The 22,888-nt window shown below is 40.2% G+C and overlaps 2 protein-coding genes across 2 annotated transcripts in view; one reads left to right on the top strand and one right to left on the bottom strand.

Moving 5' to 3' along the window:
• Window positions 1–540, bottom strand: part of lrrc8c (leucine rich repeat containing 8 VRAC subunit C) — a 29,335-nt gene extending 28,795 nt beyond the window's left edge. Inside the window, exon 1 of the mRNA XM_079245539.1 lies at window positions 423–540. The gene's annotated coding sequence lies outside the window, so the exon portion shown is untranslated. The remainder of the gene's footprint in view (window positions 1–422) is intronic.
• A 2,379-nt stretch (window positions 541–2,919) lies between these two features.
• LOC306759033 (kynurenine--oxoglutarate transaminase 3-like) lies at window positions 2,920–22,110 on the top strand. Its single transcript, XM_079244515.1, has 16 exons — window positions 2,920–3,019; window positions 4,725–4,897; window positions 4,970–5,076; window positions 6,931–7,021; window positions 9,832–9,893; window positions 10,328–10,472; window positions 12,043–12,192; window positions 13,020–13,106; window positions 14,997–15,119; window positions 15,187–15,307; window positions 15,385–15,461; window positions 15,538–15,627; window positions 15,697–15,883; window positions 19,944–20,017; window positions 20,084–20,170; window positions 20,251–22,110. The coding sequence occupies exons 4-16, from the start codon at window positions 6,932–6,934 to the stop codon at window positions 20,305–20,307; spliced, it is 1,350 nt and encodes a 449-aa protein (XP_079100641.1). The 5' UTR covers window positions 2,920–3,019; window positions 4,725–4,897; window positions 4,970–5,076; window position 6,931; the 3' UTR covers window positions 20,308–22,110.
• The last annotated feature ends 778 nt before the right edge of the window (window positions 22,111–22,888 follow it).

The raw sequence follows: 22,888 nt of genomic DNA, 5'->3' as shown, positions 1-22,888 counted from the left end.
CTGCTGGATGAGTCAGCTGGCCAGGCCATATCCTTGCCCCTTCCTGACAGGAAACTTGCCTGAATCCCAGACATCTAAAAACAGACATGTTGGGAGTCCACCCAGCCCCGCACACAGAAACACCAGGCTGGGTCCCTGCGTGGAAAAAAACCCGCCGCATTGCAGGACTTTCCCCTCACAGGCAGTTTGTTGAGAAGAAGTGGAAAGTGTCCGTGGAATCAGCTGAAAGCGGCACAAAGTCGTTGTGTGGGGGCTCCAACTCGAGCTGACTGAACCCCACGCGGGACACTTTTCTCCGCTTTGGCTCTTTATCTAGTCCCAGTCTTAGACTGGTCCCAGTCTGGATGTGTGAGGATGACCAGTCTGTGCAGACTGGAAATCCTCCGCGTTCATGTGTTCATGTTGTAGAAATGAAAGTTTACCTCGTGGAGTGGGGGGTCCGCGCGCCTGGCCGTCTCCACGCAGCGAGCTGGAGTCTCCCTACGGTTCTCCTCCCTCTCTGCCCACCAGCCTTCCCGGATCCTCGGCCGGTGTGATGCCGAGAAGTGCATGTCTCCAGAGAACCGCGTGCCCGCCGCGTGAGCGCGCATCGCAGAGCGGTGCACGCGGAATCCACTCGCGTCATTTCTGAGGCGTGTCACACCCACAGTCCGTGTTTGTTGCTCTTTCTCATCAGAACTGTAGGAATATTTACAGTTTACTTCATCAGTTCATATGGAAGAAACTTTATTCTGTCCTTTGTTTGTTTGTTTGTTTGTTTGTTTTTACATAAAATTAGTCCGTGGTAATGAACTGATTCGTGTCCTAATCAATCAATAATTTAGTCATAATTACATCCTCTCATTGCTTAAATATGACAGAAAGAAGTAATGCAGCCTGCTGCTTTAATGTTTTCTGTGTTTCAGAAGCTGAAACATGCAGAGTTACATGTATGATGAGTCCAAACACTCTTCATCATGTAGAAAACACACACCCACCCACCCACTCAAATATGTGATGCCAAATAGTGCACCCAGTCTGGCTTACAGCACAGAGTGGGTGCACTATTTGGCATCACAGATATGAGGTTGCTTTATTTTTCAGAGAACTTTATGTGTCGTCTCAGTTTGCACATGAGGATGGAACATTTGCTTCCGAGTTTCTGGTTAAGAAATAGAATTGAAAATGAAGAAAATCCATAAAGCTGTACATCATGTAACCAGTAAACACACACACACACACACACACGCGCAGGGAAAGCTTCATCACTGATGGCAGAAAGCTGATAGTTCTGTTTTTGCAGCAGATTGCAGCCATGTGTTCATCAGGCTCAGCTGCAGGAAAGAAGCTGTTTCAGTTTGGTGGTTCTGCACCGGATGCTTTGCAGACTCTTTCCTGAGGGGGAAAAGGGCGTGTGGGCAGGGTGGGGGGGGGGGGGGGGGGGGTCTTTTGTGATGCAGTTTGCCCTCCTCCAGCATCTGGTGTCGTCTGATGAGCAGAGGAGATGTGATGCTGGAGCAGAGCATCTCCCTCAGATCAGCCTGCCGCTGACGGGCTTCCACACCTAACAGGAAGGGATGTTTCTCCAGGTCCTCAGGTAGTTGCAGACCTCTTCCACAGCTGCTCCCTGCAAAGTGTGGAGGGGGAGCGGCTGGTGATGGACTGATGGTTTATTCTGCAGACTGGGTGATGAGGAGGAGCCTGGTCCCAGTTAGACTGGCAGCCGTGTGGAATGAGGATCTGTGTGTCACATTAATAAGATAAACCATCGTGTTGCCATGTTGGACTTTCTGTCTCCACAGCTCCTTTCAGCGTCAGTCAGACCGTTGCCATGACAACTGAGAAGCTAGATGCTAAAACACTCGCTCCATACTGGAAGTATACTTTCAGCTGAAACTGTGAACATATTTGTCTCTTTATTTCACAAATGTCGAGCCAGAAGTTTATAATTAATGATATTAAAAGACAGAAACAAGGAATTAGAGAGAGGGTGGGGTGTCTGTATGTGCATGTGTGTGTGAGAGATAATGGTGTGTGTGTTCTATGTTTTTTTTTACGTTGTTTTATCTGGATTTGCATGAGTTGCTGTTATCATGTAAAGCACTTTGTGTTGCCTTTGGCAGGAAAACTGATTTATACACAAAGTTTGATTCATTTGATCTAAAAAGTAAAGGAAATAAATCCTGCTATGATGAATCCCAGAGGAGACATCTGCATGCTTTCAGTGAACGCTGTAGTCGGGTGTTTTGTTTCTTGTTTCAATCCCAACTCCAGAACATTGAAACCACAGAAAGTTTTTTTTTTTATGTTTTTAGAATAAGAAAATAAAACTAAAATAAAGGAAAAACGTCGGTGTGCACGGGGTTCATCGACCTGGTACACATGAAGGATCATTTAGATCTACACACCTTTCATGGTTAAAGCAAACTATAAGAGACGGTGGAGACTAATATCGATCAGTTCTTCTATATTGAGCAGCTCTAACCAGAACCAGGAAGGACACCGTCTTCCTGGACTGGTTGGGGGGTGAGAGGGTCACCAAGCAGCAGAACATAAAGCCACGGACACCTGCTGAGAAAGAAGAAGAGAAATACAAAGGACTGACAACAACGTCTGATGTTTCTACATGGGAGGAGAGCAGTGCATCATGGGAGGTCAGCCTTGGCCTATCGCTGCAGAGTTAAAGGTCCTGAGAGTGAAGCGCTGTGGAAATCGGTCACTAGAGCTTTTCATGTGTGGAGAGGAATTTGAAATGCTATTCTGGGTTAAACGGGGAGGCAGCACACCCCACTGGAATGTTTCTAATGTTTTATGTAAAGCAATTTGACCTGTCTGGCACATGAAACGTCTAAAAATAAACCTGCCTTGCTTTGCCAATGAAGACAAGCTCAACTCAGAGAAAGATGATCTGTTATCTTGTGTTTAGCATTTTGGATCAACTGGACGATTTTCAGACCGTTCTGAGACACAATCAGGAGTTAATAGTATCTGGAAGGAACGGATCCATGGACTGCTTGTTCTGCATTACAGAAAGAAAAAGGTCTGATCCTAATTAACTCCAAGTTTATTAAAGTTATTTTATGATGTTTTTATGGGTATAACATAAGTTCATCATACAGCTGTGCTCATATGTCTTCATCCCCTTTCATTAAAGAAAAGCTGAATTTACAACAGTCACTCAAATAACTGGAGACTTAAAAAAGGGACAATAACTAAAACTTTGCAAAAATATAATTTAGCCATATAAGACATTATTTTTTCATTTAATTGAGTTGAAGAAAAAATAAAAAACAAACAAACAAATGTGTCCTGGACAAATTAGAGACTTTTCTGTTGAACAGTGGGACAAAATACCTGTCAACAGGTGCAGAAGTCTGACTGAGAGGAACAGAAAACACCTGACTGGAGCGGAAACATTAAAGGATTGTTCAACTAAATATTACTTTATGAGTGATGTAATATGTAATAAATGATCTTATTTGTTTGCTTTTTAAAAAAATTCTATTGAACCAGAATTATAAAATATTATTACTTTTATTTATTATTACTTTATTATACAGGAATTAGACAGCTGTTTTTTTCCTTCTTTAATGAAAGGGTATGAATAAATATGAGCACAACTGTGCATTACTATGCCCTGTGTATGTGTCAGTGTACCTACATTAGCTTATAATACAGATGAAACATGAATCTGACTTGACACGAGGATCTGAAGAAAAACCTCTGGTTTTATTCTCTACGATAATCTTATCATCTCCTCCAAGTTTCCTTGGGCCATAAACAAGCAGCTTTAAGCTGCAACAACAGGATAAAGGACCACAGACTGAAGTATAGCACTGCTGCTCAGGTTGATTGGCATTTTTCCAGAAAGTTATTGATCTCTGTGCTTTGGAGGGAGCAGCTAGAAATCACCAAACACAAGTAGGAGAGGTTTGCAGGGATTTTAGTGATGATGATGCACTCTGCATGATTCCTCAGTGTGAAATTCTCAGGTCTTGCAGGAACTCATGTGGAAATAAGTTTGTGACTATTTAGACAGGAAAATGCCATCAGAAAGAGAAAAAACTTACTGAGACAATCCAGGACCTAGATTACTTCACTGAAATGAGCCTAGATTCTACATACATATCACTGCAGACAGTGTTTGTATGTCTACGTTTCTGAAAACAATTTTAATGGCACCCATACAAATGAAACATATAGGGATTAAACATCCTAGTGAATGCATGCCTTGATGCAGACAGGTAAACACTGCATAAATGCATGTTGTGATCTCGCACTCTTTTGTACATTGGAACCAAATTTTCCAACAACCAGTAAGGTCAGTCCTCGGCTCCTATGTTCAGACAAAAAAAAAAAAAAAAAAAAAAAAGACTTCAAAATGACAGTAACTTAAATAAATCATGTCACATCACTTCATCCATTGCACTGCTAATTTGCACGGTTGTTTGGATGCTACTGTTCATACTGTATATATCTGCATAAATTACTTTTATTATACATTTTTAACAAAAAAGAAAAAGAAAAAAAACATATATATGTTAATCTCTCTGAATGCCCTTACCTTATTTATAAAATAGTTGTAAAATAGCTGTATTTTTATACTATTATTCAGTGTTTTTAATATTATTTCATTATTCAGCATCTTATCATAGAAACAAGTTCCTGTGAATTGTTCAAAGACAATAAAAGTCTTTCTGATTCTGATGTTCTGTTTATCCATTATGCCCTCTCTTTATATACAGTCTATGATTATGCCACATGAACTGCATATACAGTGCTGCCTTCAGGGGAAACAACGCAGGACACCACCGTGGGAACTTTTTCTTTCTTCCTACTTCGACCAAACATCAAGAGCTCCCACATTTATATGTTATAAACTAACTGGTGGAGTAAAACCAGGATAAGTACCATACAGGTATAATTTTGATGACGCTGTAAAATTAAACGCATGATTTTCTTAGCTCCGCTAACATTTCCATGCTAATAGGTCTGAAAATTCCGGACTCTCTGAAACGCAGCATGACGTTCCCAGCCTGTGACGTGACGTCTCCTCCTCCTGAACTCTGCCGCTGTTTGTAGCTACAGTCCCAGCAAGTAAGTTATTGTTTCTGAGCTGCTGCTTTGTCTTGTGTCAGTAAATGATACGTGAGTCCTAAACAGAGCTGACAGCAGTAGCTACCATCACGGTGTAACGTAGCAAGAGAAAGATGACTGGACAGTCACCTCTAGATATTTTCCCACCGTTAGCTATAGCTAGCTAGCTAGTGTTTACATCATAGACATAATATACATAGACGCCTCATTGAGCGCTGGAAAGTGAACTAGCGTCGCCGCCATATTGGATGGGTCTCTGCTTTCGAGTCTTGCTGCAGATCAACGTAGTTTCCCCACATAACTCTTTTCTGTGAAATGTTACACACAAACAAAACACTTTTCTACATAACTGGTTTATAAATAATGTTAACACAGGAATAATCTACTATATGCAAATGATCAATTTTACTCCTTTGAGGTATTTATGGAAAAATATGATCTTGATGCTTCACAAAGAGAGTTTTACATGGAAGCAGAATTACCTCCACCAAGGAGGTTATGTTTTTACCGGCTTTATCTGTTTGTCTGTTTGTGTTCAAGATAAGTAAAGTTATGAACGGATTTTCATGACATTTTTAGGACTTGTTGTAAATGTGAAAGGAAAGAACTGATACATTTTAGGTGGTGATCCGGATCACGGTTTGGATCCAGGAACACTCTCCCAGTGTTTTTCTGAGTAACTTTTCATTTGCAAAGTTTTGATGCAATATTTTATTTTCAGACTTTTTACAACTGTATCTCTATATTGATAATTAATAAATGTAAATAAAAACAAGTCAACCGTAGTGAAGAGAAAGCCAGCGTCTATTACCGTATTTTGTTCAGCATACGGTTACTATAACCAGCAAAATGCTGAAGTTAGATAGTGTGGAATTTCATTTCACAAGGTTGAATAATAATTTTTTGACCAGATAAAAACAGATAAATCCAAGTACATCAACAGACAATCAAACATATTAGTATCAAATTCATTTATACATTTATTTATATTGTAGCTACCTTATGACTTAGTTAAATAGCATCATAAAAACATTTTTGCATAAAAGGAAATTGTTTTTAATCATTTACAGTGATCATTATCATAACAATATCTCTGCCCTTTGTAACAAACCAAACTATGAGAAAAATCAGGTAAAAATTGGTGAAGTTATTGTTGTGGTTGGACTTAGACTTTACAAATAAATCCATTGGAGGCGCATGGTGACCCATCCAAGATGGCGGCGCGATGAGAGTCAGCAGCGTGATACTATGCAGCTTCTATGTAGATATAATGTCTATCGTTTACACTGTTACACTGTATCATTGAAACATGTCCTATGCGACTATAGACCGCATACAGTCTATGTGACACAGTCTATGTGATACAGTCTATGTGACACAGGCTATGTATGCGACCCAACCACACATTGTTTGATTCTGTTTCATGCATTAGAAATCCTAGTAAACAGCCGAGCCTCTACATCATCATAGAGCTGTAAATCAGAACTCTAGCGTGGTGGAGACATTTCATTCAGACCAAATTATCTGGAGACCAGTACAGAAGGATTCATTTTGATTTCCACCAGTAGCAACACCTGTGGACTGGTGGAAGACACACACGCCATCTGCTGTTGGATCTTCAGATTACTGATTACATTACAGATGTAATGATAGGTGGGATTTAGTTAACATTCACGTTTTATGAAAGCAAACTGCATTAATAATGGAGGAGAAAACAACCATACCAGACCTTATATTTACCAGGTTGGGTACAAATCACAGCAGTTTTTTAGTACACATCCTGTACGGCAGAAGCAAATATGTAGCCAACAACACGCCACTTGAGTGTGAAGCTGATTTGTGTCTCTTGTTTAGTATGAACATTGCACGGCAGGTCCTGAACTGCTCCAGGTTTACATGTCGTTCAGCTCACGTAACCTGCAGACAAAGGTTTTGTACTTCACAAGTAAGTCCAGTTCAGAAGCTTAACCACTACGTGTATGTGTACTCGGTTTGGGCAGGTTTTAACAGAGTGTACGCTGTTATTAAACATGATTTAAAGGTGGATTTTCTAAATATTACCACCACAAGAGTGCAGAGTTGTAATCAGCTGTGTTCATTAACAGCTTTAATTGATGTGAAAAAAAAGCAGATAAAGAGGTGAAACTAAGAGAAAAATACCAGCAATTTGCCCTTCCTGCTGATGCCGTGTTGGCTGGTCATGAACTGGTGTAAGTGTTAACCCAATATTGCAGCATGCATTAACACTGTAGCCCTTTTACAAATGACTTTATCCTTACAAGTACAACATGTTTTTGTTAACTCACCTCTGGGTCTCTAACTCTCACAAACCAAGCAGAGAGCTTTGAGCTAGTCATATAGCTTCACATATATACAGAGGTGGTAATTCCTGGTCCAGAAAGTAAAAGTCTGGTTCCAACCAGTCACCAAACCAGCTGAATTTAGGGTGTTTCTCAATTCAGGGTCTGCACACTTGCTGCATAGGCTACGTGGTGTTCTGTGCGGTCTGCACACACCGAAGTGCGCTTACTGCCCGGCCTATCTGGTGGACGAGAATTACCCATCATGCTCCGGTCCTCCATTGCCTAGCAACTACATATGCCAAGTTTATCTAATTACTGATCCCATTCTTCCACAAAAAGGCACAAAAATATTTTTAAATGACAGAAAATGGTGCCAGTAATAAAACTTTGATTTGTTGTCATTTTCCTTTGTGTGTAAATGAGCAACATGAGGCGGTCCTCTGGCTGACAGCTTATCCTGTCAAGCTGACGTTAACTTCAGTGGAAAATAATCCTTGTTAGACACATGTACAGTCGTCCTCATATGTGTATGTATATGTATATATATATATATATATATATATATATATATATATATATATATATATATAATTTTATTTATTTATTTTTTTTAATCCTTTGTTTTCACTCCAGTCAGGTGTTTTCTGTTCCTCTCAGTCAGACTTCTGCACCTGTTGACAGGTATTTTGTCCCACTGTTCAACAGTAAAATGCTCTAATTTGCCCAGGATCAATTTTTTTTCTTTAACTAGATTGAATGACAAAAAAGTGTCTCATATCACTGAATTATAATTCAGCACATGTTTAATTATTGTTCCTTATTCCAGTCTCCAGTTATCTGAGGGACTGTAATAAATTCAGGCTTTTCTTTAATGACAGCAGACAAAGACATCTGAGGACGACTGGAATGAAATTCGTTTGTGGTTATTGGACACAAATATGTGTGTGTTTATACATATAAATAAATAAATAAACGGTCTCGCTGGTGTGGTACCTACACCAGCGCTCTGCTGCTCATTATTTTATATCAGGAACGCAATGAATTCTGGGATAGGAGAGGGTGCAAAGGATACATCTCTTGTATCGTTCGTTTTAAGATAATCTGGAGCCAATCGAAGTGCACATTTGAAGGGTGGATTCGAAGGAGCCTTTGAGTTGGGACAGCACTTGGAGCGCCACGATGACGCATGCAGCCGACGAATCCGCCCTTCGAAGTGTGCAGAACCTGAATTGAGAAACACCCTTAATGAGCAGAGTTCATCTGCCAGGTAAACGAGCCTGTTAGTGAAAACACCTGTTCTAAATGTACAGGTAGATCCAGAAACATGGCAGGACTTTTATTTTCTGGACCAGGAATTTCCACCTCTGAATACATATATAGTATATATATATATATATATATATATGTATGTATACATATATATATATATATATATATATATATATATATGTATGTATACATATGTATGTATATGTTATTGAATCAATCTGTTGGTTTCCTTATATAGGCTATTATGAATTGGCTTTCATTATGTCTTTTTTCCTGTCTGTAAAGTGTCTTGAGATGGCATTGCCGTGATTTGACGCTATATAAATAAAGTTGAATTGAATTCAGTGTAATCTTATATGAAGACACCAGAAGTGTCTGACTGTCTGCTCGGGGTGGGAAAATCTAATCGAAAAATCGGAAATCTGGATTTTTTTTCTTCACAATTTTAAAATAGATTTTTTTTTTTGTTAAAAAATCAGTTTTTTTTCAAATAAATAAAATTAATCCACTATAAATTTTTTGTCATTTTCATTGGTTTTATTGATCTTTTTACTTGTCTTTTCGGGCATTATAGCAGCAGAATGATGATCTGGCTACTGAGTTGTTTTATCCTAACTGAAATCAAGAAAAATTACATGCAAGAAGAAGTTTTATAAAAAAACAAAATTGTTTTTAATTACATAAATCATCTATATTGACGAATTTTGAGAATCGCAATTTAAATTGAATTGGCACCCAAAAAATCGGAATTGAATGGAATTGGGACAAAAGCATATGGTCACAGCCCTGCTGTCTGCTGTATGTGAGAGACACTAAACTAAAGATGAAAAATGGCTGAAAATACTACTGTAACCATGTTCTGTATGTCATATAACCATTTTACATGTTTTGGACAGTCTTTAGTGAGAGTTCTGGTAATATCTCTGTTCTGGCTACTGCTTGTCCTCTTGCCTGTGGTCCAGTGATGACCTCAGACTCCATGCCCCTGGGTTCACTGGGTTTTGGGAAAGAACGCTCACCCTATCTTTCATCGTACATATCACCTCTCCCACTGCTGTAATGTTCGACATTTGAGGCATCGTTACACTGTTAATGGTTATCGCTCCCTCACCACACTGCCTTAGCATTGGTGCACTTTGCACTGTGCAGGTTTTAAGTGAACATGCACTGTGTTGTGTTGCAGCATATAATGTCGTCACGGCACACACACGCCAAAAGAATCGATGGACTGGACAAGAATGTTTGGTAAGTAAGCAGAGTTTGTGTGTGAACAGATTCCCATTTCACAGCATCCAGCTGTTCTGGAACAGCTGGCGAGCGCGGCTTACAGTGCACGAGCTCCGGACGGCTACGTCAAACAGAAACAGAGTGGATCTGGCTGTACTTGATGGAACGGGAAACAAAGACAAGCCTGATGATGTTTCTCAGGAAGAACCGTTATATTTCTGTCAGATCCATTCTAATATCGTGTTAAATTGGTGATAATCACATGAAGTTTGCTAAAAACAAGTGAGAAATTGTGTAAATATTGAATTATTTTAAGAAAAATGAGTTTACAGACAAGTGGAAGTAAAATCTGATTCCTAATCATCATCATCATTATCATCATCATCGTTTAGCTCGTCTTCCTCGGTGCCTTCACTGTGTGGAGGAGTTATGTTGCGTTTGTTCCTTCACAGGGTGGCGTTCACATCAGTGGCGGCCGACCCGTCCGTTGTTAACCTGGGCCAAGGATACCCAGACATCCCCCCACCTTCTTACGTCAAAGAGGCGCTAGCAGAGGCTGCGTCAGTGGACCGCATGAACCAGTACACCAGAGGCTTCGTAAGTTGGAATCAGTTTGAGTCTGCGGGGACTTAATGAGATGGACGTTACAAAACTTTATTTACAACCTCAAAGCTGAGAGTTTGAATGAAAGCTGGACTGATGTGGTTTTCCAGGGCCGATACTGATACAGATTATTAGTAGCGAAGGAGGCCGATAGTCGTTATTTAGAGCCAGTATTCATCAGCATTTATTCCTTATCTATCCCACTTAGTCCAGTTTGTTGTTTTGTGGAAGCTTGGACAGGTCGCCAGTCCATCACAGGACCGTTTGTTTGCAGTAAAAGTAAAAACATTGGCGTCACAATTTGAAATCCATCTCTTAACTTTGTCTAAATGGATTAAAGCACAAGTCTAACAAACATGCTCAACTTGTCAAGCTTGATGATGATTTCTTCATGTAAATGTTATATTTTAGAAAGGTGGTAGCGGGGTAAAGTCCCACAACCGCTGCCCGACCCCGCATAAGCAGCAGAAAATGGATGAATGGTGATAGCAGCGTATATCATGCAAAACGAGCTGCTGCATGACTAACAATCATGTTACTGTAGCGGAAAAAATAATACAAAAGCAAACAGAGCGACTGTTCATCCCTGACCTCCATGCGGTGCATGTCGGCTTTATGATGCAGTCATATCGTCTTAAAAATGTCCTAAGTCTTCTGCAGCAAAATCCTGCTCTTCTCTGGCAGAAATCCAAACCAGCTTCAGAGCATCTGACAGCATTCTGCTCCTTGAGGTCAACACAGAAACACGTAAAATAGGTTGGTAGTTAAACCGCCAAACGCCGTCACAGAGACAGACGCTGCTTTGCTGTCAGTGTCTCATGCAGCAACATAAAGACATGCTGCTGTGATGATGCAGGATGTGGTCCAGCATGGTGGAAGGTCTTCCCTGAAAGAGACGTTGTCTGGATGGGAGCAGATGTTCCAGCATTGATGGAGCTTCCCAGATGTGGAAGCTGCCCATCCCATCAGAGATGCATTTCCACCTGAGAGACTCTGTGTTTCTTCTTCTTCTTCTTCTTCTTATTGAATAAAGAAATATTGCCTTACTTCCTTATTTACATGGGAAACAGGATAAACACGAGGGGTGGGAAAATCTAATCGAAAAATTTTAAATCGGTTAAAAAATTTTGTTAAAAAATCTTTTTTTTTTTTTTTTTTTTTTTCAAATAAATAAATATATTCCATTACAAAGTTTTTGTCATTTTCATTGTTTTTTTTTGTTTTTTTTAAAAAATCTTTTATCTTGTCTCTTTGGGCATTATAGCAGCAGAATGATGGTCAAGTTACTTCGTTGTTTTTCCCAATTGAAATCATGAAAAATGATGAACAAAAAAAAGTTTCATACATTTTTGTTTTGCTTTTAATCTACAAAAATGAGCAATATCGAAGAATTGTGAAAAAGAAGAATTGTGAAAAAATCAAATTGGCACCCAAAGAAATCAGAAATCGAATAGAATCGAGACAGAAGCAGATTGTCACAGTCTTAATAAACACAGTTTTTTTGTGTTTTTCTTCTTTCAAAATGAAAACTCTGCTTGAGCTGTGTCTTGTTGTGATTGGCCAGGGTCATCCATCGCTGGTGAAGGCCCTTTCACAGGTGTATGGGGAGGTCTATGGACGTCACATCGACCCGTTTAAAGAAATCCTGGTCACAGTGGGCGGTTACGGCTCCTTATTCAGCACCATGCAGGGCCTGGTGGACGAAGGAGATGAGGTCAGGACGGTTCTCTTCTTCATTGCTTCTCATGAACATTTTAAAATGGAGCTTTATGAAAACATCCCAGAAAATCTGCATTTCTTTATAACTGACTTTAAATGATTCTTTTGTAATCGATTAAAAACAGTCTTAATCAATGGTTCTGCATCTTTCTGAAAGGTCAGAAAGTGTTTTTATTGGCTGAATTATTTTTCCTCTTCTCTACCAGCCCTTATCGCTGATGGGTTAGAGCAGAATGTGCATGTTGATGACACCAGTTACCACTAATCATTCATTCTGGCTCCTAAATCAGAGCACAAACCAGTTTACTGGAACCAGTTTAAAATGGGATCATGGCTCATCCCAGCCGTGCGGATCCCAGCATGGTGGCAGAACTGGACACATGAAGAAGAGCCAGGACTAAAACTCGGTCTACAGCGATGGACAGGATCTGAAAGTGAAGTCCTGGACCTGAGAGATGCATCTGGACCTTCAGTTGATCCATCTGCTGTTGTCCGAAGCCTCATCAGAAGCGGTTTCCATGGAAACATGACTGCCAAGAAGCCATTCTTCAGGAAGGGAACAAGGAGAAAAGGCCGAGGTGTGTCACATGACGGAGGGGTGGGTCCTCCTCAGAACCCGCAGCTCGGCATTACTGAAGCAGTGTGGGACCATCTGGTCAGACAACAGAACAAAATCCTTCAGGAAGTCTGGATAAGTTCCTGCAGGCAGGAACAACAGAAAGCTTCTGGAAGAGGGTTCAGACTGGGATGGAGAATAAAGCTGCTCAGACGTCGCCCAGTTGTGATTCAGCATGTTTATTGTGTCATGTCCACGTCCTCCAGGTCATCATCATCGAGCCGTTCTTCGACTGTTATGTCCCCATGGTACGGATGGCAGGAGCCAAACCAGTGCTGATACCACTACGACCAGTAAGTCTGACTGCAGCGTGACCTCTTTTAATTTAAGACACTGAATACAAACTATTTGTGTTGCTCACAGTCATTTCTGTGGGTTAAGACCAGAGTGTCAGACTCATTTTAGTTCAGGAGACACAGACCAGTGGGCCGGACCAGTAAAGCTACAGCATAAAAATATATAAATGATAAATAATTACCTAGATGTTAATATTTAATCAACTATCCTTAAAAAAAAATGAACAACCTGAAATTTCTGGAGAAAAATAAAAGAAATTCTGACCATATTTAGCCATAATTTAGTCTTTCATTCATTAATTTGCTTTATTGATTTGTTTATTTTTGTTTAGATTTTTAAATATGGATACATTTATATTTTTTATATAAACATACAAATATACATTCATCAAATAAATTTGATAGTTTTGATATATTTTTGATTATAAATGTGTTTCAACTTTGTATACACACACACACACAAATATATATCTATATCTATATATATCTATATCTATATATATATCTATATCTATATATATATATATATATCTATATCTATATATCTATATCTATATCTATATCTATATCTATATATATATATCTATCTATATATCTATATCTATCTATCTATCTCTCTCTCTCTCTCTCTCTCTCTCTCTCTCTCTCTCTCTCTATATATATATATATATATATATATATATATATATATATATATATATATATATCAAATTCACACATTTTAAAGTCATTTTCCATTTCATTTACACATGTATTATAAATAAAATGTATATGCAGCACAGATTTAAAACCATATTTAATCTGGAACTGAAACAGTTTTTCACATTGTGATCAGAGTAGCCGTATAATCACTACAAGTTTATCTGTTCATACATGTACTTTTCCGCATGTGTGTAATGAGACTGATCACATGAACTGACTCACCTAATATAAAAGTCACATTTATTATGTAAAAGATAAAACAAGTTATTCTTCTACTTAGGAGATGTCTGAAATGTAAGTAAGGATTAAACAAGGAGGAACCGTGCAGTTCCCAGTTTTAATGCATGACATGGAGTCCAGAACGCCTCTACTCACAGCGTTATTAAAACCACGTAATACACAGATAACCCGCTTCCATGGTCCCACACAGTAAACATTTTATATCAAATGTTTTTTTTCTTTTTACAAAACTCGCTAAATATGTGGAAGTACAGGAACTACTTCATGCTGGCCTCGAAGTACTTTTCATGCTAAACAACCGTGGTCAAGCTACGGTGCATTTCTCTCATTCCCCTGTTAAAAGCAGCTGATCTGAGCATTAACACGTTGCTATAGTAACGGAGTGACATCCCAGTGATTTAACGTGCCGAGCTACGTGTGTGAAAATGAGTTGGCATCAGGATTCTGTCTCACCGTGGTATAAACATAAATAAATGATTAAATATGAGTTTTTTATTGACTAAAGTCACCCTGCAGAAAGGAGCGATCCTCTGGGAAGCCCGAGTTGATCTCCGGGCCGTATCTCCGGTGTTCCTTTGATACGTTGCACAAGACAAGTTCATTTAAGGAACACTTAGAGCAGGGGGGCCCAAGTCCGGTCCTGGAGATCTACCATCCTGCTATTTTTAAGTGCAGCCCTTCTCCAACACGCCTGAATCAAATAAGTGGCTGGTTAGCAGGCCTCTGCAGAGCTGAAAGACATGCAGAAGAGGAATTCAGCTGTTTGACTCAGCTGTGATGGACAGGGGTTGCATCTAAAGGTTGCAGGACGGTAGATCTCCAGGACTGGACTTGGGCACCCCTGAGTTAGAGGACTGAAGCAGATCTTGTGGCTTGTTGCTGCTCATCACCATGCCGTCAGACGTTTGGAGCCATAATTCAAAACTGTCTTCTGCAAAATTGTAGAAGTCTGGAAAGAAGACCATGACGAGTGCCGACTGGTATCTGGATCCGATTGAACTTTCCAGTAAATTCAGCTCCAAGACGAAGGCTGTCATCATCAACACTCCCAACAATCCCATCGGGAAGGTGAGGCCGCACACATGCATGGTGGAACGTGGCCTGGCATTCAGCGTTTCCTGTCACGTTGCTGCAGGTTTTCACCCGAGACGAGCTGCAGATGATCGCAGACCTCTGCGTTAAACACGACACGCTGTGCTTCAGCGACGAGGTGTATGAGTGGCTCGTCTATAAGGGACACCAACACATCAAAATTGGTACGTTTTCTTTGATGAACCCATCTGTTGCCTTCCTCCTGTTCTGATCACGACGCTGGAGTTTTGTCTCTCTGCAGCCACTCTGCCTGGAATGTGGGATAGAACCATAACCATCAGCAGTGCAGGGAAAACCTTTAGCGTTACTGGATGGAAGGTAGGAAGAGCGTTCAGCTTCTTATATTTACGCACCAACTCTTTGACATTGTGGAGTTTCCTTCCTTGCCCTGTAGCTTGGCTGGTCTATCGGACCGGAGCACCTGATTAAACATCTTCAAACCGTCATGCAGAACACTCTGTACACCTGCCCGACACCTTTACAGGTAGGTCAGCCTCAGTGTTTCTAAGGAAAATGTAAAAGATGACTGATGTTCTGCTGTGTTTGTGTTCAGGAGGCGGTGGCAAAAGGTTTACTCCTGAACTATGAGCTGATGGGGCGACCCGAGTGTTATTTCTCCTCACTGGCAGAAGAACTGGAGGGTAAGAGGGACCGCTTGGCCAGCATCCTGCAGGAGGCAGGGATGGCTCCTGTTATTCCAGAGGGAGGCTACTTCATGCTTGTGGATGTTACGGCTCTCAGTGAGTAATTTATTCAGTTTTTTTCCAGTGGCAATAAGAACTGAGCCAGTCTTCTTATGTTTGGTCTCAAAAAAAGGAGGAAACAACTTTTTAAGGACATCGATGGAGAGATGTGGACTACTTGCCCTAACAAAAATACAGACTAATATTTTATATACATTATTACCAAGATCTTGTATTGATGGTGGAGCGTCCAACCATGCACATAGCTTCTCCAGGAATCCTAAATATGTTCCATGTGGTTCAGGTCTGGACTCTGTGGAGGCTGGTCCAGGTGTGAAAACAATGTCTCCTGTTCCCTGAACCACTCTTTCACAATCTGACCTCATGGTGTCGTCTTGGAATATGGCCATCAGGGAGGATGGAAGCTGGTCTCATTCTTTGGACTCAACATGTTGCTGAACCTGGATCTGAAACTGGAACTGAACTGAGGCCAGACTAACTGCAGCAATCCCAGATGATAGAACTCCCTCACAGGCTTGTACAGTAACAGTCGACATGATGTCTGCATCCCTTCATCTGCGTCTCTTCTTACCCTGAGGCTCCATCACTCTGGAACAGGGTCAGTCTGGACCGTAGACCGTATAGGAAAGATGGACGGAGCCTCCAGCGGTAAAAGGTGGAGCCGATACAGAAGTGCATAAAACTGCAGTTCCCCCTTCATCCACTAGGGGCTCCAAGACAGAGCGAATCCCCATAGACTCCCATGTTAAAAAGACCAACTTCACAGCAGAAATAAACATGTTTACAGCAGGAATAAATATGTTTACAGCAGGAATAAACATGTTTACAGCAGAAATAAACATGTTTACAGCAGGAATAAACATGTTTACAGCAGGAATAAACATGTTTACAGCAGGAATAAACATGTTTACAGCAGGAATAAACATGTTTACAGCAGAAATAAACATGTTTACAGTAGGAATAAACATGTTTACAGCAGGAATAAACATGTTTACAGCAGAAATAAACGTGTTTACAGCAGAAATAAACATGTTCACAGCAGAAATAAACATGTTTACAGCAGGAATAAACATGTTAACAGCAGGAATAAACATGTTTACAGTAGGAATAAACATGTTTACAGCAGGAATAAACGTGTTTACAGCAGAAATAAACATGTTTACAGCAGAAATAAACGTGTTTACAGCAGAAATAAACATGTTCACAGCAGAAATAAACATGTTTACAGCAGGAATAAACATATTTACAGCAGAAATAAACGTGTTTACAGCAGGGATAAACATGTTTACAGCAGGAATAAACGTGTTTACAGCAGAAATAAACATGTTCACAGCAGAAATAAACATGTTCACAGCAGGAATAAACATGTTTACAGCAGGAATAAACATGTTTGCAGCAGGAATAAACATGTTTGCAGCAGGAATAAACGTGTTTACAGCAGGAATAAACGTGTTTACAGCAGGAATAAACATGTTTACAGCAGGTATAAACATGTTCACAGCAGGATTAAACATGTTTACAGCAGGAATAAACGTGTTTACAGCAGAAATAAACATGTTTGCAGCAGGAATAAACATGTTTACAGCAGGAATAAACATGTTTACAGCAGGAATAAACACATTTACAGCAGGAATAAACGTGTTTACAGCAGAAATAAACACATTTACAGCAGGAATAAACATGTTTACAGCAGGAATAAACATGTTCACAGCAGGAATAAACATGTTTACAGCAGGAATAAATATGTTTACAGCAGAAATAAACATGTTTACAGCAGAAATAAACATGTTTACAGCAGGAATAAACATGTTTACAGCAGGAATAAACATGTTTACAGCAGGAATAAACATGTTTACAGCAGGAATAAACATGTTTACAGCAGAAATAAACATGTTTACAGTAGGAATAAACATGTTTACAGCAGGAATAAACATGTTTACAGCAGAAATAAACGTGTTTACAGCAGAAATAAACATGTTCACAGCAGAAATAAACATGTTTACAGCAGGAATAAACATGTTAACAGCAGGAATAAACATGTTTACAGTAGGAATAAACATGTTAACAGCAGGAATAAACGTGTTTACAGCAGAAATAAACATGTTTACAGCAGAAATAAACGTGTTTACAGCAGAAATAAACATGTTCACAGCAGAAATAAACATGTTTACAGCAGGAATAAACATATTTACAGCAGAAATAAACGTGTTTACAGCAGGGATAAACATGTTTACAGCAGGAATAAACGTGTTTACAGCAGAAATAAACATGTTCACAGCAGAAATAAACAGGTTTACAGCAGGAATAAACATGTTTACAGCAGAAATAAACAGGTTTACAGCAGGAATAAACATGTTTACAGCAGGAATAAACATGTTTACATGTTTACAGGTCAGGTTTACCTTCATGACAACTGGGGGGGGGGGGGGGGGGGGGAGTGAATTTTCTTCTATCTCCTCCATTTTGAAGTAATTTAATCTAAAAATTTGGCATATTTAGGGGCTTGTCCTTTTGATTGACAGCTACCCAATCTCTTACTTCTAGTAAGAAGAACGTAGAACGTTTTTTGAGTTCCTTGACGTTGTTCTTACTTTTACAGTTAAACACAGTCCTGAGTTCTGCTTCTGGGTTTTTTTTATGGTGTTTGTGATCGCTGGTAACCATTCCAGGCGTCTTTCTTCCTGGAAGACGATGCCTCCTTTCTGTCCTTCCAGGTTTTAATAATGCCTTGGAAAGTTCTAAACCCAGTTTTAGTAGTTTCAGTATCTTATAAGTGGTTCTCATTGCTTATTGTCATTGATTTGACATTTCTAATTAGACTGACATCTTTTTTATGACCACAGGATGTGTCTTCCTACAACGGGGTTAATCAATTCGTCCGATTAGGACCACAAGCCAGCAGGTTTTTGTCATGAATACATTTTGGGATGCCGTTCTTTTGGCCCACACAGCTGTGAGGGAACTGCTGGACCTCTTTCAGACAAAACACTCATCTTCTAGACATCCTGACACTAAATTGGTATTTTCCAGATGAGGATGAACTAACTTTATTTGAAGCCTGTGTGTCTGGACACAACGATCTCACAAGATCTGACAACACAAATAAACCTGAGCAGCTTAAAAACAAAGCATGTGGACCTTAATGTGACCCAGATCTATCTACGCTTATAGGGCCAGAGTAAATACCAACATCTGCAGACACCCATTTAATGCTTGTTCTCATCAAACCATTAAACCCAGTGAGAGCAGGTCTGATCTGTTCTGGAAGCACAAGAAAAGCCTCTTCATCATGGTGGGAAAGAGTTCTGACACGTTTGTGGGCTAAGCGTTTCCTTTTAATCAGGTCTACCTGTGTTCATCATGCCTTTTGTGTTCGTTTGTTTGCATCTTCTGTTCACGTTGTCAGAAATGATCTCCATGTGTTCACAAGCTGCATATGTGAGTAACCAGTAGGGCTAACCAGTTTAACCAGATGTAAGGTGGCACGATGTCTTGGATCTGGATTACACTGATGCCCGTGATGCTGGAAATGTGACACATCGGCTGTTGGCTCTTAAAACTCCTCTCTGCTATGGTTTCATTTTTCTCTCCAAGTAGAAATGTCTCAACCAAACTGGCAGCTGGGTGGAGACCATGTGGTTCCACCTTTTTCATTCATATTTCTGACGAATCTCCTGCTCTCGCTGCGCGCGGTGATCCACCATGTCCCTGCTCCACCATGTAGAGCTTGTTCCATCCTCCACGAGAAGCTAGAACATTGTTCTTGCTCTTGCATCCTCGTGGAGGATGGAAGCACCTGAGGTGTACCATTTATTACCATATGATAAGTCATAATTATGACAGTGTAATATTCGGCTGTCTGGCATCTATTAGCTGGAAGAAGACAAGTATTTTGAGCAAAGTTTTCACCATGAAGTGGTCTCAGAAACTTTTTGTATCAAGCATGATGCTTTTGGCTTTGTCGGCTTCTAACTTGTTGGAATTTGGTTTTTAGCTCAGTGTAAATGTGTCGTTTTGATTCGCTCTCAGCCCTTTAAGCTTCCAGACAGCGGCGTTTAGACAACATGGCCTGAATATCTGTCCTGCTTGTTTGCAGATCAGGACCTGTCGCACATGGCGGAGGATGAAGCCTACGACTACAAGTTTGTGAAGTGGATGATTAAAGAAAAGGTAGGATAGCGTTACTGGTGAGACTGGTTTGGCTGCAGGTTCCTTCTAACAGCGTGGTTCTTCCAGAAACTGGCAGCCATCCCAGTCACGGCGTTCGTTGGAGACCAGTCCAAGAAGCAGTTTGAGAAATACATTCGTCTTTGTTTCATAAAGGTACACGGAAAAGCTTTCCCAGCTGTTACGGAGTAGCATCGACATGCAGGAGCTGATCTCTTCTGTCTTTCTGTCAACAGCAAGACGACACTCTGGAGGCAGCGGGGAGCATCTTGAAGAACTGGAGCAGAGTTTAACACAGTGGGACGTCTGAACGTGGAATTTTTCCTCATCTAATACGTTTCCACCATCGTGATGTGAGTCGGAAGCATGTGACAGGATAGAGACATAATTTCTGCTGGGAATCATCCACATGGCAGATTAAAAAACTGGGATCAGACCTTTTCCTAAAACAAATGAAAGGATGACGTGGGAGTTTGGTTCCAGGTATTATTGTGGTGTTCTAAATGTTGATGTCAGCTTTGTTGATAAACTGCAGCCTGATGAGATGAAGAAAGAGATTGTTTGTTTTTTATTTTTCTCCATGGTAACAGCTGGTGTTGTGCTGAAAAGCGCTGCCCTGTCAGAATATCCTCCCGCAGGCTGACCTTATAGCTACGACCCAGTCAGGACAGAATACCACATATTTGTCAGACTATTCAGAGAGGATTGTTAATAATCAGACGGGGGAATAATTTGGAAAGAAGGATGCTTTGATGGTGTAAATTTAACCATAAAAGTCTGATTATATAAACTTATACATGTGTGTGAATTAGCAAATATATTATTATATTATATATTAAAATTAAACACTTTAAAGAATTTATCACATATAATTTCTTTGAAAATGCATTAAAACATAAACTTATTAGGTTTATTTTCTAACATGAAAGCGTCACAACTCTGAGGTACAGTTAAGACGATAGAAATGAACCCATCAAAGTCGCCACTTTATACCTCAGCGGCAGAGATTAATGTTTCTGTTTTCAGCTTTTATAATAATAAAAAAGTCTAAACTGTTTAAAGTTAGGCCTATTTTTCTATGAAAATAATAAAATGTATGAAACGGAGGTTATTTTATTTCAGCTGATCTCCAGCTGTTAGACGCAGACTGCAGCGCAGCAGGAATTTCTGGACGTGTTGAGGTTAGAAATGATCATCAGGTGGAAAAACTGACATTTTCTTCTATGTTTTTAAGCAGCTGATTCAACTCGCCTTAACTTTATTTGTACAGCGTCACTTCACAACATCATCTCATGGCACTGAACACACACACACTGAACACACACACCAGCTGGAGCCAGTTCATGATAACTAACCTGGTTAAAGAAAAACCGACAGACTCTAAGGAATCTGGACTTTGATCCATCTGGAGCTTTCCTCTCAGAAAAATGGTTATTTTGTTTACTTTTTAAATATCAAATTTATGATTGAAGTGATTCGTCACAGTTTTATGTTTTCTCTGAGAAAGCAATAAAAAATGTTGTTTAGCCTTTTTTCTTGTCCTATAATGATAAAAACAGTCTTTTTTATAGATAGTTGGGATGGAGGGGAATACTGATAAAGTGGAATTAAAGGTCAGATCTTAGAACATTACTGGGATAAACCTCTAGGTCGGTATCATGTTCCTAAACCAAGTGGTAGAAATGGTTTGAGTAGGTTTACTTCCACTCATTGTTAATAAGCTTCATTTAAGTTACTGAACAGTAGTTCTCCGTAACGGAGAGCAGGGAACGAGTTAAACGAGTTCAAACTAAGAGCCTAAAACACATAAACTGCTTCATTTTCATTTGTTACCAAAAGGATTGTTTGTGGCACAACATGTGATTCATGTGACTGAAATGACCATCAGAGTGTTGCTGGGGTCCTGGGAATTCTGGAAAAGTTGCTTTAGTGGTGCTTGAATCGGATTTTCAGAGAGTTTGAAGTCTGGCACCACTGGTCCCACCATGTGGAGAACTGGAAATACACACATCCTATTTCCTGCACCCTCTGGAACGCACACACCAGTGCATGTTGCATTGGCGGTCGTGGCTCAGAAAGTTTTTAGAATAAATAAATCAAACCTCAAAATGCAGCCTGGTGTGTATTTCTCTGTGCTCAGCCAGTAAGCGTTGAGGTGATGAGGGTTACCAGGAATCTGCTCTGCTGCCGTCTCTCTGAGTGGTGGCGTGTACGTTACAAGCAGCTCATAGAAAACAAGACCGGATGAGGTCCGAAGAGGCTTCAGTTTCACTTTCCTACAACGCTGGCCAGGGAGGAGGATGTTGCTGTTTTGATCCGAAGGCTTCATCAGCTGATTAGAAAAGGAAAACATGGAAATGCAGGATGGAAAAGAGCAGCTTTGTTCTGCCTCCCAGTCTGAACCCAGTTAGACCAGATCTCTGCCATGTCTTTAAGCAACTTCAGGAAATGTTCTCCAGGATGCTTGAAGGACTTTCCAGAGCTCCTCTCTGGATGTTTCCGCCTTCTGTTCCCTGTCCAGAAGATCCCACACTGCCTCAGTCTGAGTTCTGCCGACGATCTAATAAAAAAATCAACAATTTGTTGACTGTAAACAGAAAAGGTTGGTCCTCTGAGTTAAGTTTAGTTCATTTTCACGTTTCATAAACCAGTGTCAAGTGGCTGAACCATGCTGCGTTGGTACTAAGGGGACCAAAGTGGGACCAGAAAACCTCCCCCCACCATTCCACCAGCAGCAGCCTGAAGCATTGATCCTGACGGCAGGATGGATCCATGTTGTCATGATGTTTCCAGCAGATTCTGATCCTACCATGTGAATGTGGAGCTGAACTGGAGACTCATCAGACCAGCAACGTTTCTCCATCTTCTATTGTC

This window comes from Telmatherina bonti (genome assembly GCF_933228915.1).
Source record: "Telmatherina bonti genome assembly, chromosome: 8".
NCBI lineage: Eukaryota > Metazoa > Chordata > Actinopteri > Atheriniformes > Telmatherinidae > Telmatherina > Telmatherina bonti.
Note: the sequence above shows the minus strand (reverse complement) of the source record. Positions and strands in the feature narration are given on the sequence as shown.